General features: G+C 34.6%; 1 protein-coding gene across 1 annotated transcript in view; it reads left to right on the top strand.

Annotated features, from left to right (window-relative positions):
• LOC143066338 (uncharacterized) overlaps positions 1–22,899 on the top strand; it is a 29,665-nt gene extending 6,766 nt beyond the window's left edge. The window contains exons 5-9 of the mRNA XM_076239323.1: positions 522–661; positions 3,358–3,639; positions 18,264–18,295; positions 20,485–20,587; positions 22,534–22,899. Coding sequence (XP_076095438.1) covers positions 522–661; positions 3,358–3,639; positions 18,264–18,295; positions 20,485–20,587; positions 22,534–22,713 — 737 coding nt within the window. The 3' untranslated portion in view covers positions 22,714–22,899. The remainder of the gene's footprint in view (positions 1–521; positions 662–3,357; positions 3,640–18,263; positions 18,296–20,484; positions 20,588–22,533) is intronic.

The raw sequence follows: 22,899 nt of genomic DNA, 5'->3' as shown, positions 1-22,899 counted from the left end.
GTCAAGATGTTGAAAATTTCAGATTATAGAAACATGAAGCAGTATGTAATATTGGTGAAAACACTCACGATGTTTACATTTTATGAAGAACGAAAAGATTTTTTCTACAATTATGTTTTGACTGAACAGTGATAACCCCCTTTTCTAATGCTTATTGAAGTATATATTTTAATTCATATTTTGATTACCTCACATGTTGAAGTAGGTATCTTAGCTTTTTGTAATATTATTATATCCTTACTATTTATTATTTCGTAAATGATTTTTTTTCTTCTACCGTTTTTCTACCGTATATTTGCAACAGAAAACTGACGATTAAGAGGATGACATAACGAGAAATTAATGCAATCAAGTGTTTTCGGAATCTACATTGACATACATGAAAAATATAAATAAAACGACCAAATATTGATAGAAAATTAATAAACCATATTTTTTAAACTCACCACAAAAAAATGAACTCAATTCCATTAGAATAGTGCATGTTGTTAAAACGTTCAACTGTATCTTAATACTTGCAGCTGAAAGCAACCAAAATGGATTTCGGTTATTGTCCAAACCAGTCATACGGTTATCGCCATTTTTTAGACGAGGCTTCGTCTACAAATTTTCGCCTTTTAATGCTGATGATCTCCTCACTCTGAAGTCACAAAATATTCATGTAAGTACATGTCGCTTTCAGCTATTGGTATTTGATCATTGGTCTTATTATGATTAGTATTTTAGTATTTAAATATTGGATAGTTATGTTTTCTCCGATTTAAGTCGGAATTTGCTATTTGGTTTTTAACCTGGATCTGACTGAAAGGGTTTTAAACAGTTTTATTTTCTAGGTCCGGGTAAGATTGTTAGTTGATTACTGATGAGTCTTATGTAGACGAAACGGGCGTCCGGCGTAAAAACGAAATTTAATCCTGTTATCTATGATGAGTTTATATATATATATGGTCACAAGTTAATTAATTTGTTTTCTTCTGTTTAGTATTAAATTTATATTAAGATCCATTTTGTTACATCTTGTGATCAATTTTATTTGGTAATCGCCAATGGCAGTCAGCAGGGTTAAAGAACATCAGTTGTTCGACCTGTTAGTCAAATGCGTTTTGTTTAAATATACTTCTTCACTTTTTTGGTCTTTTGGAAAATGAAAAAAACGAAAAAATATAAACGAGTCTAAATTGAAAACTACGTTCAAACCTATGATTGCGTTGGATAAAAACCGCAATTTTTATACGTGTGCATGTAAAACAAATTTCGTTGTAGAAGGGTTTTAATACAGCACAAATAACATTTTCTAAAAGACCTAAAAAGTGAAAAAGTATATTTAAACAAAACGCATTTGACTAACAGGTCGAACAACTGATGTTCTTTAACCCTGCTGACTGCCATTGGCGATTGCCAAATAAAATTGATCACAAGATGTAACGAAATGGATCTTAATATAAATTTAATACTAAACAGAAAACAGTTAAATTGTGGCCACGATGTTATGCCACAAACATAAGGTGTTAATATTTTTTTGTACACCAGATCCGGATTTCGACAATAAATGTCTCTTCAGTGATGTTAGGGATCGAAACGGTATTTGGAAGGCCATATAAAATGTAACCTCATTTTTAGATAGACTCTTGAATTTTAAGAGTCAATATAGAATAAACAAATCATATAAATCGGAGGGAAAATATGATACAAGCCCAAACTTGTCTCTTCAGTGATGTTAGGGATTGTGTCTCTTCAGTGATGTTAGGGATATATATATATATAATTCGTCTCAATATCAGCTCAACAATGTTAGATCTGAAAATATTATACATTAAGACATGAAGATGGAATTCTACAGAGTTATCTAACGTAGAGAATCTCAAATTAGTGTAGGATCAGTCACAGAAATATTTATATCATAAGTACGACAGATTTAATCCATCGGATCACAAGTGATGGTTGTGTCCCTGATTGGGATACGAACTCATGCCACTAAGATATCGTGGCACCAAATTGCCTTTTATTATGCCGGGCGTGCCAGACCACTCGACCACCAAGGCTCTTCATCTTAAAGCTTTCGGTAGCAGGGTGTTACCTTTTCTTGTCAGTTTTTATCTAGTGTCGTAACACAGTACATGCTGTATAAGGCATGAGGGTTGAATATTACAGATCAGCTGAATTATCTATCGTAGATGATCTTACAAATCAATGCAGGATGCAGTCACAGAAACAATTATTTGAATATATACTTATATTTATATAAAATGACTAACTAAATAGTCAACGATACATCTTACGGGGCGATGGATCATATAATTATGATTCAGTACACTAAAAAATATAATATATATCAAGTCTAAAAGGGTACAACATCACCAAAAAACACAATAAAACGAATAATATGTTAGATATTTCGGATAACAGATATTCTTCATAGGTAATAGCACGATGTCAAATGAATTATGTGTCAATATATTCAAATTAAGATCTTGAAATTTATACAATTAAAGCGAACATCACAGACGCTGGTACAATTTTAAAATTTCCAAACACCAAACACGGCGCAAAGACTACAAAGATATGCAAAATATAAAGAGTTATTTGCGATGTGAACTGGCACAACTCTAAATTTTCAAAGGTGGTGACAGTTGAAATGTAAAATAACTTCGTGGAAATACTGTCCCAATAAACAGTCCTGACCGACCTAAGCTGGTATAATATTTAAAATATGACAACGGTAGAGCAATTGCAACAGAGACTGCGTGTTTAAACATCCCAAATATATAGTAATTTGATGATAAGAAAAATTAGTAGTAAATTTTTACTAAGGATAAGTAATTGAACGTGGCTGCGTATTTACACATCCCTGCCAACTGTAATTAAAACTAGTATACTAGTAATTCAAAAATTCCTGAAAAGTGTAAGAGTCCAGTATGGAAGCCGGAGTTACTGGACACAAGTGATGGCAGGAAAATTAGTGATGGTAGAGAAAATAAGTGACTCTTCTATGTTTTTTCATTAATGCCCTCTGAGGAAACTGTCTTGAGCTTTCTTATCCAAAAACTTTCCCGAGCAAGTCTATCGGCCTTTGACCAATCCTCGTTGTGATCTATGATGGTGATGGTAAGTTTTTTTAGATCATCTTGGGCGTGCCCAGGTGATCTAAAATGACGACTTACGGGGCTTTTCAAGCTTTGCATTGCTATTCAATTCCCAGGAAACTGGTACGGATCGGATAATAGAAATATTAAAACGCCCTCTCCCGGTTGCACGCTACATTCGTTTTAAATATTCCTTCAAACGTACAGTATAATTTCAAAATGAAATAAAACTTTTAAGAGTCTATAAATGCGTGTATGCATATTCTTATTTCAGCATGTTCAGTGTGTGCAACAAACTAAAGCAGCTATCGCATATGTCAACAGTCGGGCTTTGATGAAGTATTACCGTGTTTTCATTGGTGGGATGTTCACGTTGGTTGCAAGTACATTGCTAGCAATATTAACTTTTCTCATCTGTATAGGAATCGGTTCACTCGTCGTCATTATAAAGAAGAGCACACATGGAATTTCTTTTTTAGCTCTGTTATTAGTAGTTGGAGGAGCTGTTGCTGTGTGGGTGTTGACATTTGCAATTATTATTGGTATAAGGCAATATGTAAGTATTGGTTTAGATTTTTATAGAAGAAAAAAAATGAAGACCAAAATTTTGTATTGACTTGTAGATGTTACCAAAAATCCTCCAATAATGATTAAAAATCTATACTGCATTGCAATAATTGACTTCCTATTTTAGGTAACCTACTATTTGCACATTGGAGAATCATTCCCGCTTTGGTCTGGTTAAATGCAGCTTTAACGCGTTAAATGCAACTTTAACGCGTTAAATGCAACTTAATGCGTTACAAACAACTTAATCGCGTTAAATGCAATTTTAACGCGTTAAAAGCAAGTTTAACGCGTTAAAAACAACTTTAACGCGTTAAATGCAACTTGAACGCGTTAAATGCAACTTTAACGCGTTAAATGCAACTTTAACGCGTTAAATGCAATTTTAACGAGTTAAAAGCAACTTTAACGCGTTAAATGACACTTTAACGCGTTAAATGCAACTTTAACGCGTTAAAAGCAAGTTTAACGCGTTAAATGCAACTTTAACGCGTTAAAAACAACTTTCACGCGTTAAATACAATTTTAACGCGTTAAAAGCAAGTTTAACGCGTTAAAAACAACTTTAACGCGTTGAATGCAACTTGAACGCGTTAAATGACTTTTTAACGCGTTAAAAACAACTTTAACGCGTTCAATGCAACTTTAACGCGTTAAATGCATCTTTAACGCGTTAAATGCAACTTTAACGCGTTAAAAACAACTTTAACACGTTAAATGCCACTTTAACGCGTTAAATGCATCTTTAACGCGTTAAATGCAACTTTAACGTGTTAAAAACAACTTTAACGCGTTAAATGCCACTTTAACGCGTTAAATGACACTTTGCGTGTTAAATAAAACTTTAACGGGTTAAAAGCAACTTTACTACGGAAGCGTATATGTGCCGTGTCTTTGTGAGTTATTTTCTCCGTTTCACGAGTAAGAAATAACGAGTTGCAGAGTTACTTCTCAACAACCCGACTTTTAAAATCACCCGTTAGTGTCTTAAAACGCAATATTACAAGTTGATATGGCACGTAATGAGTTTGGTTTCTTAAACTTCGTGCGATCTCAAAATCGTGTTACTCATTACGCTCGCGTTATGCGAGTTTTACTCTGCCAGTTTGTGTGTTCGTATTACCCGTATAACTCGTGTTTGTTTAGCCAATAACACTAACACAAGTTCCTTAACTCGCCTTAATGCAATGTTTCGCGCCCTTTTCATTATCAAACTGGAGAAGAAATGGCGGAGGTGTGTATACAATATTTCTGTACTTATTTAACATTATTCATGCTTATAGTATGCTTGGAATGTTAAATAAAATGCTATAAGAACTTTCAAATTGAACTGATTTAAAAGAGAACTAATTAAGACATATGTTTTGATAGGGAAAATATCTTTAAGGTATATACATGGCGAGGATATGTTATGTCTTGCGATGTCCTTGTTATGTCCATCCTTAATTTACACGAAATGGGGGCTAAATGTTTAAATGAGATACTTGGACATTACTTCATAGGATTGAAAGCAATATTTTGTGCAATTTGACTAGTTTTTAACTATGTTATTTTTGTACTTATAACGTTTTGAATAGCTAAGGAATTGATTCCTCCAAGAGCAGATGGCCAAATTTTTCTGAACTTTTAAATGCTCTTAAACTTTGTACTTTATTTGGCCTCAGAGCTATTTAGATTCTAGCGTCACTGAATAGACGAAACGCGCGTCTTTCGTAGAAAAAAAAGCCTGTTTTGGTACCTTTGACAATTCAGTGGTTTTTAGGATTTCAGAAATAACCATGACTTTTGGTTCAGTAAACCATTTTTCTTTACCGAAACGGATTCTGTTATACAGGAAATCTACACTAATGATTTGCACAAAATCAATAAAATTATACTGGCCATTTGTCTACAACTTAACTGGACCAAACCATTTTCTTCCTTACGTCTAGTTACCTTGGGAATAACTGAAATTTGATAATTATTTACATATATTTTATACGAAACTACCTTTTAATTTGAAATTTAACCTTGTGTTTTTTATTAGTCCGATGTGGCCCCAGGAGACTCATTATTAAAAGCAGTACAAAATACAAAAAATACACGACAAAGGTAGTAAAAAGAAAATTTCAGCAAGCAAATGGAAATAGAAGATAGATGTAGCCCTTAGTCATATATTATCGGACTGTAATTGAGAGCATAGTTCAGCTTAGTTTTTTTTTTTATACTTTTAGGTAGATATATTTTCTGATGTACCTCAACACCCAACCGTCGAAGATATTATTGAGTATTACTTTAAAAAAATGTATACTGCTCATGAAATTTTAGGATTTCTTACTTTCTTGCATGGCATTGTTATCAGTAGAAGAACGTTTTTCAGAAGAACAAAGAAACTAGGCTTAAAGAGGAATCGTGCGTCAAATAGCGGAATGGACATTTATCGGCAGATGAAATATTTGCTGAGAGAAGGATATTCCAATCTAGGGTAAAGGTCATTGTGGAAATTTTGAACACGCAGTGTGGTATTCAGGTTATACAAAAAGCGCTCAGACTTATGCTAGGAGTGTTGGACCCTGAAGGTGTGTCATTGCGTTCATCACATCGATTGAGGAGGAGGAGATATTGCAGTACAGGTCCGAGTTTCACAACTCATAATAACTGGTACGATACATTAAAACCTTGTGGGATAAGCATTTATGGTGCTGTTGATGGATTTTCAAGAAAGATACTTTGGCTCAAAGCGATGCCTTCCAACAAAAACCCGCGTGTTGTAGCTAGCTTTTATATCGACTACAACAAATAATTGAAAGGAGTGCCGCAGGTAGCTCGATGTGAAGCCGAAACTAAAAATGTTGTTATTCGAGACATTCAAAGGGCTCTCTGTTCTTCACATGGAGATCATATGTCTGAGAGTAATAGTTTTTCTGTTGGACGATCAATCGCCAACCAACGGATAGAAATGCTTTGGAGTTTTTTGAAAACGTATTTTACTCAATTTTGGAGAAATTTCTTTCATGATCTCATGGACGATGGATTGTTAAACAATGCAATTTCTTTTCATCTTGAATGTATTAGATAGATTAATCTTAAGATCTGTATACTTTTTGGTGATGATTCAAAATTTCATTTTTAGCTCACCTCGCCCGAAGGGACAAGTGAGCTTTTCCCATCACTTTAAGTCCGTCGTCTGTCGTCGTTAAATTTTACAAAAATCTTCTCCTCTGAACCTACTGGGTCAAATTAAACCAAACTTGGCCACAATCATCATTTGGTTATCTTGTTTAAAAAAGGTGTCCGGTGACCCGGCCAACCAACCAAGATAGCCGCCATGGCTAAAAATAGAACATAGGGGTAAAATGCAGTTTTGGGCTTATAACTCAAAAACCAAAGCATTTAGAGCAAATCTGACAAGGAGTAAATATGTTTATCATATACTTAGACTAAATAACATATAAATTTTACCGTATGATAATAGCATTAAATTGACGTAAATTCCATATTTTTTTAATTGGTGCTTAGCGGGCTGATATGAAAAGTTTATCACATGCTTCGATTGTTATCACATGCCTTTCCGTAACGTTATCACATGGCATTCCGGTAATACTCGGCCAATTCCGGAAAATACATCTCAGTGCTACGTTTTCAGTGAAAAACATTACAAAGTAGTGTACAAAACAATTACTTGAATACTGGAAAGTATATTGTTTAAAATAATAATAATAAAAAAAAAACCAAACCAAACAAATTATTTAATAAATGCATTTTTAAAAGTTTTTCTGAAACATAATTTAGAAAGTTTCTTAAAAAGTTGACTTTTCCAAACAATGATCATTATGTGTATTGTTGAATTATTTTTTGTAGATTCGTCCATATTAAAATGGTTTTTTTTTCTCTCTCTCTGTTGGGGCATATGATAGAAAGATTTCATATTGAATGTATCAAATTTTGGGTCCGACGGCCGTGAACTTTTTAACTCTTTAAACTTCGGGAACCACGTAAAAGGATCAATATATGAATCTGTTATTTTTCTCTACTGTTGAAGCATATGATAAAAAGATCATAACATGTCATTTTTCATATCGCATGTATTATCAGCCCTCGGTCAATATCAGCCCTCGAGCCATGCGGCTCTTGGGCTGATATTGAACCTAGGGCTGATAATACATGCGATATGAAAAATGTCATGTAATAATCTGATATTATCAGATCAAGATCATTTGTCCTGAAATTTTCAGATGAATCAGACAACCCTTTGTTGGGTTGCTGCCCCTGAATTGATTATTTTAAGGAAATTTTGTCGTTTTCGGTTATCATCTTGAATATTATTATAGATTAAGATAAACTGTAAACAGAAATAGTTATTAAAGGTACCAGGATTATAATTTAGTACGCCAGACGCGCGTTTCATCTACATAAGACTCATCAGTGACGCTCATATCAAAATAGTTATAACCCAAACAAATACAAAGTTGAAGAGCATTGAGTGTCCAAAATTCCAAAAACGTTGTGCCAAATACGGCTAAGGTAATCTATGTCTGGGATAAGAAAATCCTTAGTTTTTCGAAAAATTCAAAGTAAGATTTTCCATAAGTCAACCTGACCGAAATGGTCCATTGACCCCCTAAGGCGTTATTGCCCCTTGTAGTCAATTTTTAACAATTTTCATAAAATTTGTAAATTTTTACTAACATTTTCTACTGAAAATACTGGGCCAAGTTCATTATAGATATAGATAATTGTACAAAAAATGTTGTAAGTAGCAAGAATGTTCAGTAAAGTAAGATGTACAAAAACATCACCTTCAACAAACGACAATTTTGTCATAAATCCATCTGCTTCCTCTGTTTAATATTCACATAGACCAAAGTGAGCGACATAGGCTCTAAAGAGCCTCTAGTTGATTTATTGAGTATTTGGTAAAAAAGGGGGAGGGTTTTTTTTTACAGACGCGCCGTATCTCAAAAAAGATTTATGATTATTGCATTAAACTTCACCCAGACGTCGGGTGTATAATGCGCTCATGGCGAAGCTATTTATTTAGGTATGCGAACATAAACCTATCATTTGAAACCGAAGTACCTAATATCTCTCTTATTACAGGCAAAAGTATATATAAACCATATATACTTTTGGAATCAGTGTGAACAATGCTATCATGTGAAACCGGAAGTGACATTTTTCAAACCAGGAGTTTACAATTATCTCCTTTATTTTAGGCACAAATATATAGAAACATATTCATTGAATCATTATGAAGAAACCAATGATTGGATGCCAATAGTAGCTTTGAGTAAACCGAAAGTAGCTTCTCATCAATAATTTAGAAAATTGATGTAGAAAGACTTCAATTGTTCTCTGAGCAATTGGTTTTTTATATTAATTGTGTTTTTTTTGTCGTCATGTTACACTACAATCTCAGGTTAGAATGAAGGTTGATGCCTATTAAAACGTTTACACACGCTGCTTTGTATCACCTGTCCTTAGTCAGGAGCCTGTTGTTTAAGGGTTGTCGTCTGTTGGGGTAGATCATGGGTGTTTTTCTTTTCTTGTTTTGTTTATAGATTGGACCGTTGTTTTTTCCGTTGTCATTGTTTACACTACTAGTCATTTTTGGGACCTCTATAGCTTGCCGTTCGGTGTAAATCAAGTATCCGTGTAGACGTCCTACTGTAATCTTTAATTGCTTAATTTAACTACATTGTTACATGAATGGAAAATTATCTAATTTGCGCTCATAACACGTCTTCTTATTTGTTTTGGTTACCTCTGGCTACCTCAAACAGATATTGACACTGGTCACCTTACATATATATTGTCAATGGTTACCTGTGGTCATTTACATATATATTTACACTGGTTACCTCTGGTCACCTTAAAGAGATATTAATATTGGTAACCGCTGATCACTTTACAGAGCTGTTTACCTTACATCGGTTACCTCTGGTTGACTTTTAGATATACAATCCGCCAAAAGTTAAGCACCACCTAAATATAAATCGCAATATGTTTTTAACTATTGCAAAAAAAATATTTATGTTTTGTGTTAAGAATTGCCTATAATATACACTAAGAAAATACATTACGACCAAAAAAATTAAACTCCGATAAACACGCCAAGCAACACAGTGGCGGATCCAGGGGGGGGGGGGGTTCCGGGGGTGCGCACCCCCCCCCTTTATTTTTGCCGATCAATGCATTTGTATCGGGACATCTGTTTTGCACCCCCCCTTTGCCCTGGGTGCCCTGGGTTAGCACCCCCCCCTTTCGAAAATTCCTGCATCCGCCCCTGCAACAACTTTTTATCAGTGATATGAGAGACAAATTTACATTTTAAATGCACCTACCTAACACACGGCCAAATTAAATAACACTGGAAAGCTAAAAATGTGTACTTTCAAAATATCTCGGTCGTCAAAAGAAATTATGGTTTCTTTTTTTTCTAAATCGTTGTCAAAGGTCATGGGTGCAATTTCATTTCACGGATACTTCCAGTAGAAAAATCGAGTCAAAACAAATGCAAAAACGAAACAATTTTATAGGAATGCTGTATTACTGTTGGGAAAAAATATTTCTATCATAGTAATAATTAATTTGGGTTGATTTTAACGGTAACGCATGATTTTTACAACGTGATATTAACAACCAGGCACCGTATAATCAGGTTTCAAAGGGCTAATGACCATCGACGCTGGAACCTGAGAAGCTAGCAAAATGTTCATTGGTCAAATGAGAGGAGGTTTCTGTAACGACCAGTAGACGGCAGAATACGAGTTGGCGGGAAAATAAAACTTCTTATAACCAAAACAACATTTGACCAACGACTACATACGTTGCTGGTGGTGATACAGTTTGAGGTTTTTTCTCATACTGTTGTAAGGTGAGTATGCATAATCTGCAGGGTAGCATGAACGGACACACAAACAGGGATTTGGTGGTTAGAAACATTGCAGTCCCTCATTTTGATAATCCTCCACTTGCGTCAAGACCCTTGTACATGTACAACAATGCTAGACCACACAGGGCAAGGATTGTAACCGAGTACAAAGAGCAAGAAGCCATTGGCACACTCTTTTTGGCCTTCTATGTCGTCTCTAGACATGAACCCTATCGAACATGTCTGGGATACCATTGGCAGAAATCTCAATCTCAGTGATCCACCTTTGCAAAATCGTAGCGATTTGGAGGGGCAATTGTTGCTGAATGGAATTAATCTGCTTAACTAAAGTTCAGAAGGCTTGTACAGAATGTGAGACGCCGTGTTTTGGAACTGTACTGGAAGAGAGATGATTACATATCCTATTGACTCAAATATTGACATTAAATTTGCCGAACATACCAAAGATTAATTGTAGAGACTTTTAATGATTGGACCGTATTAATAGTGGTTAAAAAATAAAATCATAGTGAAACTTAAATTCCGTTTCTGATTTGTGTAATTTTCAATATTTTCATCAACGCAAAATTGAAATGCATAAAACCTACATAAGTGACTAAACTGAAGTCTATGGTTTGTTTATGGTATATGTTAGCAATATTGCTACATGAATATTTTCTATTTTTCGAGGATAAACTGATTTTTTTGAATGAAAAAAAAAAACTATACAAAATAGATGGTGCTTAACTTTTGGCGGACTGTATATATTGATATTGTTACCTCGGGCCACCTTACAGATATATTGACATTCAGGTTACCCTGGTCAGCTAACACATATATTGATATTGGTTAAAGTTGGTCACCAAAGAGATATTGACATTGGTCACCGTACAGGGCAACTGTTATCCTTATCATGCACATGATTATATTTGAACAAGTACAACGACTGACACTTGCTGCAGCTCCTTGAACGACATAATATTTATACTATAAGGATACAGCCTAGCGATATCTGCTCGATTGTAAATATATCGATCAAATCTTTTTTTAGGGGATTGCCTCGGTGTTCAAGTGGTCTAAGTAGTTCTACTACTGTAATCACTAGCCAGTCAACACTGAGGCTGTGAGTTCGAACTCCACTCGTGCGGGTGCACTCGACTTCAATCTTAATTGCCTAGGATTGTCAGTTTTCCTATCGAAGATCGGTGGTTTTCTTCGAGCATTTCGGCTTCCTCCACTCATAAAAACTGACCGCCACGGAAAAGCCCAGAAATGGCACTTAAAAGTGGCGTTCAAACACTAATAATCAGTCAATCAAGTCTTTTATTGGGTTATCCAAAATGAAATCAAGATCAGTAAGTTAATATATCCTTTATAATAATTCACTCAGAATGAAATATCATAAACATTAAAAAATAAAATCACAATAATACTGAACTCAGAGGAAAATCAAATCTGAAAGTCCCTAATCACATGGCAAAATCATATGACAAAACACATAAAAAAACGAATGGACAACAACTGTCATATTCTTGACTTGGTACAGGCATTTTCAAATGTAGAAAATGGGGGATGAAACCTGGTTTTGTAGCGCTAAACCTCTCACTTTGTATGACAGTCTCATCAAATTCCGTTATATTTACTACTTAAAGCATATGGTTACATGCAGGAAGATTTTTTTCCAAAGGATATTTCCTTTCAGTAGCAGCAGATAAAAACGTCATAAAACATAACATATGTCTACAAAGTGCATGAGTATATATCCCATGTAGTTGCCCTTTACCAGAAACAACGACGACCAAGTATACTTCCAACGATACTTACCTACTTCTCTTTGAGGTTTTCTAAGACATTGGAGAATTTTGGTTTCGTAACTTTTGTGTCAGATAATAATACTTTTTTTCTAAATCAAGCTTAGGCTTGCCAAGGACATAAGTGTAAATTTCAATTACAAAATAAATTCGTGCACTGGGTGTCATGAGTGATTTTTTCTACTTTACACGCATAATTATTTAGGGGGCTCATGTTTCTAAAATATTTTAAAGCAACTATGGACATAGACCAGCGTGGATAGACCAAAATCGTGTCTGGACCTGGGTCACTGCATGCATATAGTTGTTAAAAATATTTATAAAATAAATTATGATTAAACGCTTTCGAAGAAGCCAAAACTTTTGAAAAATAATTTTCCATTTAAAGTACAATGTGGTGATACATTTTAAACTATCGGGAAACAGGAAGTGGCAAAACATATGAACTAAAATTTTCTTAAACATTACAAATCGAAATTATCAAGCTCAAGACCGAAATAAAAACCATCCATTTCATAGATGTCAATTAAATCCCCCCTTGTACACACACAAAAAAAATATCCTTGTAATTAGACTGAGGTTAAATGTTAAACTATTTTAAACAAGAACTTTCTACGCGGATGAACACAATTGAGCTAATATTCGTGTAGGTCACAATGAGACAAACGTATTTGTTTCTCTTTAATCCTCAGATTTGTATTTAGGTCGGAAAGTCGGTATGATTTGAAATATTTAAACTATATCTTCGAAGCATTGGTCCTAATCTAAATCATGGTTGGGACTATACACGCATTCGTGCATATATATATAAAACGTTTTTGCATGCAATAAAGTGTGTAGATTTTTCTCCTAATCGGCGCCACAATTTACTTGTAGGGTGTGATTAGCAGACAAAGATGGACAATAACTTGAGGGTTGGTGGACTGACGGACAACAGAGTTTCTAAGCACTCGAACACTTTTTAACTGATTTTGTTAATGATAGGCTTGATATACAGGTATATCTCATTTTAATTTATTTCATTCAACAAGTGTATTATAGAACGGTACATAATCAAAGCATTTTGTATTGTTGTAAATTCTGGGAATTCAATTCTGTTAGTGTCAGTTGCAAGTTCGACCAAATTAAGAAACTCTTCAGAACACCCTTTCATCGGCACTGTTTCTGTATACACCTCTGAAATCCTATCTATGCTTATGTTGCTACACGGTAAGGGGTAAGAATAATCAATAAACAATGGTTGATGGAACAAAACATCTGGAATTCCAGTAACTCCCTCCAGGTTTCTTTGTGAACGGATTCTGTGAGAATTCCAGTAATCTGTAAAAATATTCAAACGAGTTTGGATGATATCTAAAAAACAGAATCTTATACATTCAAGATGAATAGGAATTGCATTGTTTAACAATCCATCGTCTATGAGATCATGAAAGAAATTTCTCCAAAATTGGGTAAAATACGTTTTCAACAAAATCTAAAGCATTTCTATCCGTTGGTTGGCGGTTGATCGTCCAACAGAAAAACTATTACTCTCAGACATATGATCTACATGTGAAGAACGGAGAGCCATATGAATGTCTCGAATAACAACATTTTCAGTTTCGGTATCGCATCGAACTACCCGCGACACTCCTTTCAATTATTTGTTGTAGTCGATATAAAAGCTAGCTACAACACGCGGGTTTTTGTTGGAAGGCATCGCTTTGAGCCAAAGTATCTTTCTTGAAAATCCATCAACAGCACCATAAATGTTTATCCCACAAGGTTTTAATTTATTGTACCCGTCAATTTGAGTTGTGAAACTCGGACCTTTACTGCAATATCTCCTGCTCCTCAATCGATGTGATGAACGCAATGACACACCTACAGGGTCCAACACTCCTAGCATAATTCTGACCGCTTTTTGTGTAACCCGAATACCACACTGCGTGTTCAAAAGTTTCCAAAATGACCTTTACCCTAGATTGGAATATATTTCTCTCAGCAAATATTTCATCTGCCGATAAATGTCCATTCCGCTATTTGACGCACGATTCCTCTTTAAGCCTATAGTTTCTTTGTTATTCTGAAAAACGTTCTTCTACTGATAACAATGCCATGCAAGAAAGTAAGAAATCCTAAAATTTCATGAGCAGTATACATTTTTTTAAAGTAATACTCAATAATTTCTTCGACGGTTGCGTGTTGAGGTACATCAGGAAATACATCTACCTAAAAGTATATAAAAAAACAAAGCTTTACTATGCTCTCAATTACAGTCCGATAATATATGACTAGGGGCTACATCTATCTTCTATTTCCATTTGCTTGCTGAAATTTTCTTTTACTACCTTTGTTGTTGTGCTATGCGGGTATTTTGTGTATTTTGTGCGGCTTTTAATATCAATGAATCTCCTGGGGTCACATCGGACTAATAAAAAACGCAAGGTTAAATTTCAAATTAAAAGGTAGTTTCGTTTAAAATATATGGAAATAATTATCAAATTGCATTATTCCCAAGGTCACTAGACATAAGGAAGAAAATGGTTTGGTCCAGTTAAGTTGTAGCCAAATGACCAGTAGAATTTTATTGATTTTCTGCAAATGATTTGTGTAGATTTCCTGTATAACAGAATCCGGTTTGGTAAAAAAAAATGGTTTACTGAACCAAAAGTCATGGTTATTTCTGAAATCCTAAAAACCACTGAATTGTCAAAGGTACCAAAACAGGTTTTTTTTTCTTCGCAAGACGCGCGTTTCGTCTGTTCAATGCTCATCAGTGACGCTAGGATCTAAATAGCTCTGAGGCCAAATAAAGTACAAAGTTTAAGAGCATTGAAAAGTTCAGAAAAATTTGGCCATCTGTTCTTGGAGGTTTACATTCCTTAGTATTTAAAATAGTTATAAATACAAAAAAAATACATAGTTAAAAACTAGTCAAATTGCACAAACTATTGCATTCAATCCTATGAAGTAATGTCCAAGTTTCTCATTTAAACGTTTAGCCCCCATTTCGTGTAAATTAAGGTTGGACATAAAAAGGACATCGCCAGACAAAACATATCCTCGTCATGTATATATCTTAAAGAAATATGTTATATCCAATTGTGACCTTGAACTTTCATCTTTGACCTTGAAAAACAAATGGCAGCTGGATCTAGATGTTTCAAAGGACTTAGTCTATGAAAAATAAAAGTTTTGAAAGTATCCCTCAAAAACGATGTTGACACTAAAGTGTTCACAAGACTTTTGAGCTCACAAGATTTGTCTCGTTGTGATCTTGACCTTTGATCTTAATTATCAATAGGAAATAATTAATAATTGATAAAGTGTAGGGTACCAACAAGTAGTTTCTAGATTTTGTTGCAGACTAACTAACTACAAATCAATATTTGGTTAAAAACCATGCTGACTCAGAAGTGTTCACAAGAATTATACTGACAGACGGTACCGTTTTATTTTCACATATAGCAAGTTCGGAGGCGATGCAATGATAAACAATTAAAAGAAATACTATGATTCAAATTTGAGTCATTGCGATAGTTTGAAGATAGAGCCCTTTGATGGTCACTCATTAAGTTTTCATTGTACAATAAAAGATATTAAATTCATTGGCAGATTATGGGTCACTAAAGGTGTTCAACCCCTTTTTCGGAAAATATTGAATAGAGGAAACCCGTACTGAAGTTCGCTCAAACGGTCTTCCTCTTAACAAAGCAAGGTCCATATTTATTTAGGAACTGACACTGATCATATTGCCATACATATAAACTGACTTTAGAGAAGGAAATATTTTGCTAAACATCCGGAGCAATGTTATTTTCCCTATCAAAACATGTGTCTCAATTAGTTCTCATTTAAATCAGTTCAATTTGAAAGTTCTTATAGCATTTTATTTAACATTCCTAGCATACTACAAGCATGAATAATGTTAAATAAGAACATAATATTGTATACACACCTCCGCCATTTCTTCTCCAGTTTGATAATGAAAAGGGCGCGAAACATTGCATTGAGGCGAGTTAATGAACTTGTGCTAGTGATATTGGCTAAACAAACACGAGTTCTACAACTCGTTATCGGGTAATAAGAACACACAAACTGGCAGAGTAAAACTCGCAAAACGCGATCGTTATGAGTAACACGATTTTGATATCGCACGAAGTTTAAGAAACCAAACTCATTACGTATCATATCAACTTGTAATATTGCGTTCTAAGACACTAACGGGTGATTTTAAAAGTCGGGTTGTTGAGAAGTAACTCTGCAACTCGTTATTTCTTACTCGTGAAACGGAGAAAATAACTCACAAAGACACGGCACATATACGCTTCCGTATTTGACGTATACTTACATACGTCTCTACAAGTGAAGTTTTTTTGCTGCAGATGGTGAAAACATGACATATCTTTAATATATCTATCAACCATACCTCAGTTAAACATTACAATCGGATATTGTTACACGGCTGTCAGTCAGATAACCGCCCTTTTTTAATTTTTAGCTCACCTGGCGCGAAGGGCCAAGTTAACTTTTCTCATCACTTGGTGTCCGTCGTCTGGAGTCCGTCGTCGTCGTCGTTAACTTTTTACATGTGTACTTCTTCTAGAGAACCACGGAATGGAATAGAACCAAACATGGTATGAATGTTCCTGATGAGGTGCTGACCAAGTGTTGTTACTTTGTAGCCGATCCATCATCCAAGATGGCCGCAAGCGAGGGACTTAGTTTAACACAGGACCCAAGGGAAATTCATACAAATGTCTTCTTTTAGAAAACCACAGAACAGAATGCAATATTAAACCAAAAAATCTTTTTTTATGCGTTTTCAAAAACTCAAGTAGAGTCAGGTGAGCGATACAGGCTCTTGAGAGTCTCTAGTTTTTCATTCGAGCGTCATTGATGAGTCTTATGTAGACCAAACGCTCGTCTGGCGCAAATACAAAATTTCAAACCTGGTATCCATTATGAATTTATCAGCTAGCAATCGTGTGTGAATTGTGAACATATTTAAAACAAGAGGCTTTTAAGAGCAGGCATCCAGTATCTAGTAAACCATGCCCAATAAGATAATGAATATGTGCCAAAAGTAAGAGGATGACCATTTGATATCCATTGGGGAAAGAGGATGTTATTCTTTATTTTTACTACTTACTAAGTACGGTTTTTTTTTGCGGCGCAATCATTCATTTTCGACATTTATACCTCTAAATACTGCGTTGTTCTGTAATATGGCATGTATGGAGAACAGATTATTTATCCCCCCCCTTAAAATGGGCGCTATAATTAATGCCCTACATGTAAGCTGAAAGAGACTCTCTCTGACTGTCCGTCCGTTTCTCTGTCCGTTATCAGTCCTGAATTTTGTTCAAGGTTATGATTTTCTTTCTGATATTGTTTGACTCTAACCCCATTGTTTTATTTTGTATTTACATTGAGTCATAGATCAAATTTATTCAATCAGTGTATCTTCATTAGTTATTTTAATATGTCATTTGTTTGAGTAAAGCCATTTCAGTTGATATTTTAAAGTGTGTCTTTCTACGTTGTGATATCACACTATTGTTTCAAGCTGGATAAAGGTTGGTGCCTATTAAAACGTTTTAACCCACTGCATTTGTTTGCACTTGTCCTAAGTCAGGTACCTGGTACCGTGGTTGTCGTTTGTTGATGTGCTTCATAAGTGTTTCTCATTTTCTTTTTATAGATTAGACCGTTGGCTTTCCTGTTTGAATGGTTTTACACTAGTCTTTTTTAAGACCCTTTATACCTTGCTGTTCGGTGTGAACCAAGGCTACACGTTGAAGGCTGTAATTCATTCCCAAGTGTGCTAAAATGTTATCGTCTTCATTCGTGTCATCTTCTTGTGTTTGTGGTGGTTTTTTTTTTCATTTGCAGCACTTGTTTTTGATAGTATGTTGTTCAAGATACCTGTTACAAATAGGACATTAGAACTTGTATGGTTTTCAGGTAACAAACCGTGTTTGCTATTTTGAAATCTGGTTTGTGAAAGAGAATGGTTTAATCGTGAGAGGAAGACGAAATGTAATATCTTCATTATCCTCCTCGTCTATAATGTCCAGGACACCACGATACTCCAAAAAATGCGAACAGATCATTGTATTCGTTAGCAACATTATTCCATAACTCCATCCAACGATGTTTTAACGTGTTAAACGATGTTTTAACACGTTAAACGATGTTTTAACGCGTTAAAGGATGTTTTATCGCGTTAAACGATGTTTTAACGCGTTAAAGGATGTTTTATCACGTTAAACGATGTTTTATCGCGTTAAACGATGTTTTAACGCGTTAAATGATGTTTTAACGCGTTAAATGATATTTTAACGCGTTAAATGATGTTTGAACGCGTTAAAGTAATGTATCGTAGCAACGTAATTGTGTTGAATTTAACGCGTTAATGCGATTCATTATGACACATGTGGCCAGTGCGACGGGTATTTTTACGCGATAAACGTCTTTTTTCACCTACGGGTTAAATCCCAAACTTGATAATTGAAAAGTTTAACGCAATAAATATATTGATTTCTAAACGCGTTAAAATCTTGTTTTAACGCGTTAAAACTGTATTTATCGCGTTAAATGTGATTTTATCGCGTTAATTGATAACGCGTTACTTTATCGGGTTTTTGACATGATCGGCCTTTCATATATGTCGACCGGGATGAAGGGTTATAATCTTTATATTGCAACTGGAAAATGTAGATATATTGGATAGGGCAAACATTGTGTGCTGCACCATGCCACCTATCGTTTGCAGAAATTGTAAGATGGATTCCTCAAAGGTTTCTGGATCGTGACACTCACTTTTCACGAGGCACCTGATTTATTAACCCTTTTCCAACCAGGCATGGAAGTAGTTATACATCCCAACATTACTAAACGGACATCCTATTTAAGCGATAACTCATCATACCAGGCCTTGCCGTCATAACACTTTCGAGTCAGTTTTTTGTACTCATACTCGAAAATCAAACAATCAAATTGCTGGCTTTCATGTTTCGAGCATGATTTTTGTGTTCTGAGCACTGAGCAAAGTTTTATGCCTTCAAGGCCAGGATTGTAGTTTTATATTTGGGCCGCGCATTTCGTCTACAAAAGACTCATCAGTGACGCTCGAATCAAAAAATGTTAACGGCCAAATAAAGTACGTAGTTCAAGAGCATTGAGGACCTAAATTTCTTATTAATGTTTTGCTAAATACAACTAAGGTGATCTATTCCTGAGGGAGAAAAGCCTTAGTATTTCAAAAATTCTAAGCCTTGTAAACAGTTAATTTATAAGTATGACCATATCAAAATTGATGCCCAACATCAAGGACATTGTTAATAAACTCATCATAGATACCAGGACTAAATTTTGCATATACGTCAGACGCGCGTTTCGTCTACAAAAGACTCATCAGTGACGCTCGAATCCAAAAAAGTTAAAAACACCAAATAAAGTACGAAGTTGAAGAGCATTATGGAACAAAATTCCTAAAAGTTTTGCCAAATACAGCTAAGGTAATCTATGCCTGAGGTAGAAAAGCCTTAGACCATTTTTAAAAGAAGTGAGAAAGAATTGTAACTACTCCAAACAGTTTTAAAGAATTGTTAGATGGACCAATACAATGATATTCTAAGCTACTGTCATACAAGTGAGAGGTTCGGCTATCAGATTTAATCCACCATTTTCTACATGAAGAAATGCCTGTACCAAGTCAGGAATATTACGGTTGTTTTCCCATTCGTTTGTTTTGTTTTTAAAGTACTTTACGTATGAATTTTCCTTAGAGTTCGGTATTTTTTCTATTTCACTTTTTTGCAGAACTATAAATGCAAATTTAATTTTTAACAACTATACAATTCACTCTCATTTGCGACTGTCGTACAAGTGAGAGGTTTAGCGCTTTAAAACCAGGTTCAATCTACCATTTTCTACATTTGAAAATGCCTGTACCAAGTCAGGAATATGACAGGTGTTGTCCATTCGTTTGATGTGGGTTTTTTGTCATTTGATTTTGCCATTTGATTAGGGACTTTCCGTTTTGAATTTTCATCGGAGTTCAGTATTTTTGTGATTTTACTTTTTTTTTCACTTATGTCTGGTTATTACGCTAAGCTCGCCTTACATTTTGAATATAATCAGACTATGAGATGTTCTTTGTCAAATTAAAATATATTTAAAGCGATTTCATCTTGAATAACCGCTGTCTGTTATTACAGGAAGAAGTATCAAATTTGTTGGAGAAAAACAAAAGATTTATGGATTATGCTAAAGAAAGACTAAAAGTAGGTTAAATTTAAAATATCTAGTGTAACGTAGTACATTGTAAAATAATTATAAAAAAGACCTATGTGTAAGAAAAGATAATAAAATGGAGCAAATATCGTAAGACAATTTAAATTTTTGTATATCGGAAAATTAGCATTTCGTTTATTGCGAAATGAGAATATATTGTATTCATGTACTATATGAATAAAGGCAATAGTAGTATACCACTGTTCAATAGTCATAATCGATTTAACAGAAACATATTCAGGTCACAAACCAAAACTGAGTGAAACACATCATAATAAATAAAAAAAAAGAACAACAGAAACACTAAACTGCTACAAAAACAAACGCCAACATACATAGATATGGTGTGTGTGATAAAAACTGCCATATTCCTGACTTGGTATGGGACATTTCTTGGTCTTATTATAAAGTTAAGTGTTTTAACTTAATTGGCTATTATCCTATAAATATAAATAAAAAAAATGTGTTATGAGTGCCAATGAGACTCTCCATCTAAGTTATGATTTATCCTGGTACTTTTGATAACTATTTACACCACTGGGTCGATGCCACTGCTGGTGGACGTTTTGTCCCCGAGGGTATCACCAGCCTAGTAGTCAGCACTTCAGTGTTGACATCAATATCAATTATGTGGTCACTTTTATAAATTTCCTGTTTACAAAACTTTGAATTTTTCGAAAAACTAAGGATTTTCTCGTCCCAGGAACAGATTACCTTAGCCGTATTTGGCACAACTTTTTTGGAAATTTTGGATCCTCAATGCTCTTCAACTTTGTACTTGTTTTGGATTTGTTTTTTTCTATCGATTTATGAGCTTTGAACATCAGTATACTACTGTTGCCTTTATTTACCACTACACCACGGCTCTCCCATTAAATTCTTTGTAGTTTCCTATGGTAGCATGTTGCAGGACACAATGTCTGTCCCTATCCTATTTGTCCTCATTTCAGTGGCAGTCTAAACTTTTCCGACTTTCATCCGTGAACCTCCGCTGTTACAGGATCGGTCTATTGCATTTATTGGTTTGGTTTCTTTTCTCGTCAAGAACATCTATGAAATAAATGCCACTGGACGTCTAGCAACCATGAAATAATCAACTGGAAATTATTTACTACGTTTGCGGGCGCTGCTCAAATTTTGTAACATAAAATTTAAAAAGTGCATAAGAAGCTTCAATATGAAGTCCAGCCTCATGCGAATAAAGGTACAAGTCGATAAGTAGAGTAGCACGTCCTCCTAATGTACAAATCATATCTTGTCAATAAGAATACACCAAAAGGACAGTCTAAACTGTATATGTTGTAGATATATTTGAATGTCATGCAATTTAGAAGGTTAACTAGCTATAAAACAGGTTTAATCGACCGTACGGAAATGCCTGTCCCAAGTGACGTCTGAAGTATGACTGTTGTTTTCAATTCGTTACAGTGTTTGAGATTTTTATTTTGCCATGTTAAAAGGAACTTTTCGTTTTGAATTTTCGTGGGAGATTTATTTCTTTATTTTTTCTTGTTATTTAACGTTTTATATCCTTATATCACTACTTATGTAGAGTCGATAGGCGATACTTAATGTTTAATGTAGATTGTTAAGTCACTTGTGTGATTTCTTCGAAAATATCATATATGTTTTGCTCATTTGTTGAATGTTTTGCAGTGATAAATATTTGCATACATCTACGTCAATTGAACTGTGGTGGAGGATAGTTGTTCGAAACCATTGCACTTATTGGTGGTTTTTTTATTGGCAACATTGTTCGGTTGATATGGGGGGAAAAAAGGAGATATGTGATATGATTGCCAACTCTCCACAAGAGAACAAAGTCACATAAATTTACAACTATAGGTCACCGTACGGCCTGTAAGTATATTTTACCACATTTAATTCTACAGAAAACATTATTGAAAAAAAATACATTTTTTTCCCATTTTTTTAGGAGATAACTGATTTGATTGTAAAAGAAAAGATATCTTATTTGCAAGAGAAAGGATTTCTGAGTAAATGGGCTTCAATAGAGGATGCCGACTACAATCGTCACAATACATGGCTTTGCAAGAAGTGCGTCTGTCAAATATTGGAAGAACACCTCATAAATCCTAAGGTTATCACGATTTGAAAAACGTTAAATCAAAATGCACTATTTTTTTTTCGGACAAAAATTTAAATGGAGACTAAACATGGCAGTCTGAAGCAAAATTGCAGTTTACTCATAGAGAAAAAAAAATGGACCAATAAGCTGGAAGGATTGTTCTCAAATATTCTGTATATTTAGTCAAATAATAAAATTATCATTATTAATAAA

Source organism: Mytilus galloprovincialis, chromosome 1 (assembly GCF_965363235.1).
Source record: "Mytilus galloprovincialis chromosome 1, xbMytGall1.hap1.1, whole genome shotgun sequence".
In the NCBI taxonomy this organism is placed as follows: Eukaryota; Metazoa; Mollusca; class Bivalvia; order Mytilida; family Mytilidae; genus Mytilus; species Mytilus galloprovincialis.
The sequence above is the reverse complement of the archived record's forward strand: the minus strand, read 5'-3'. Positions and strand labels throughout refer to the sequence as shown.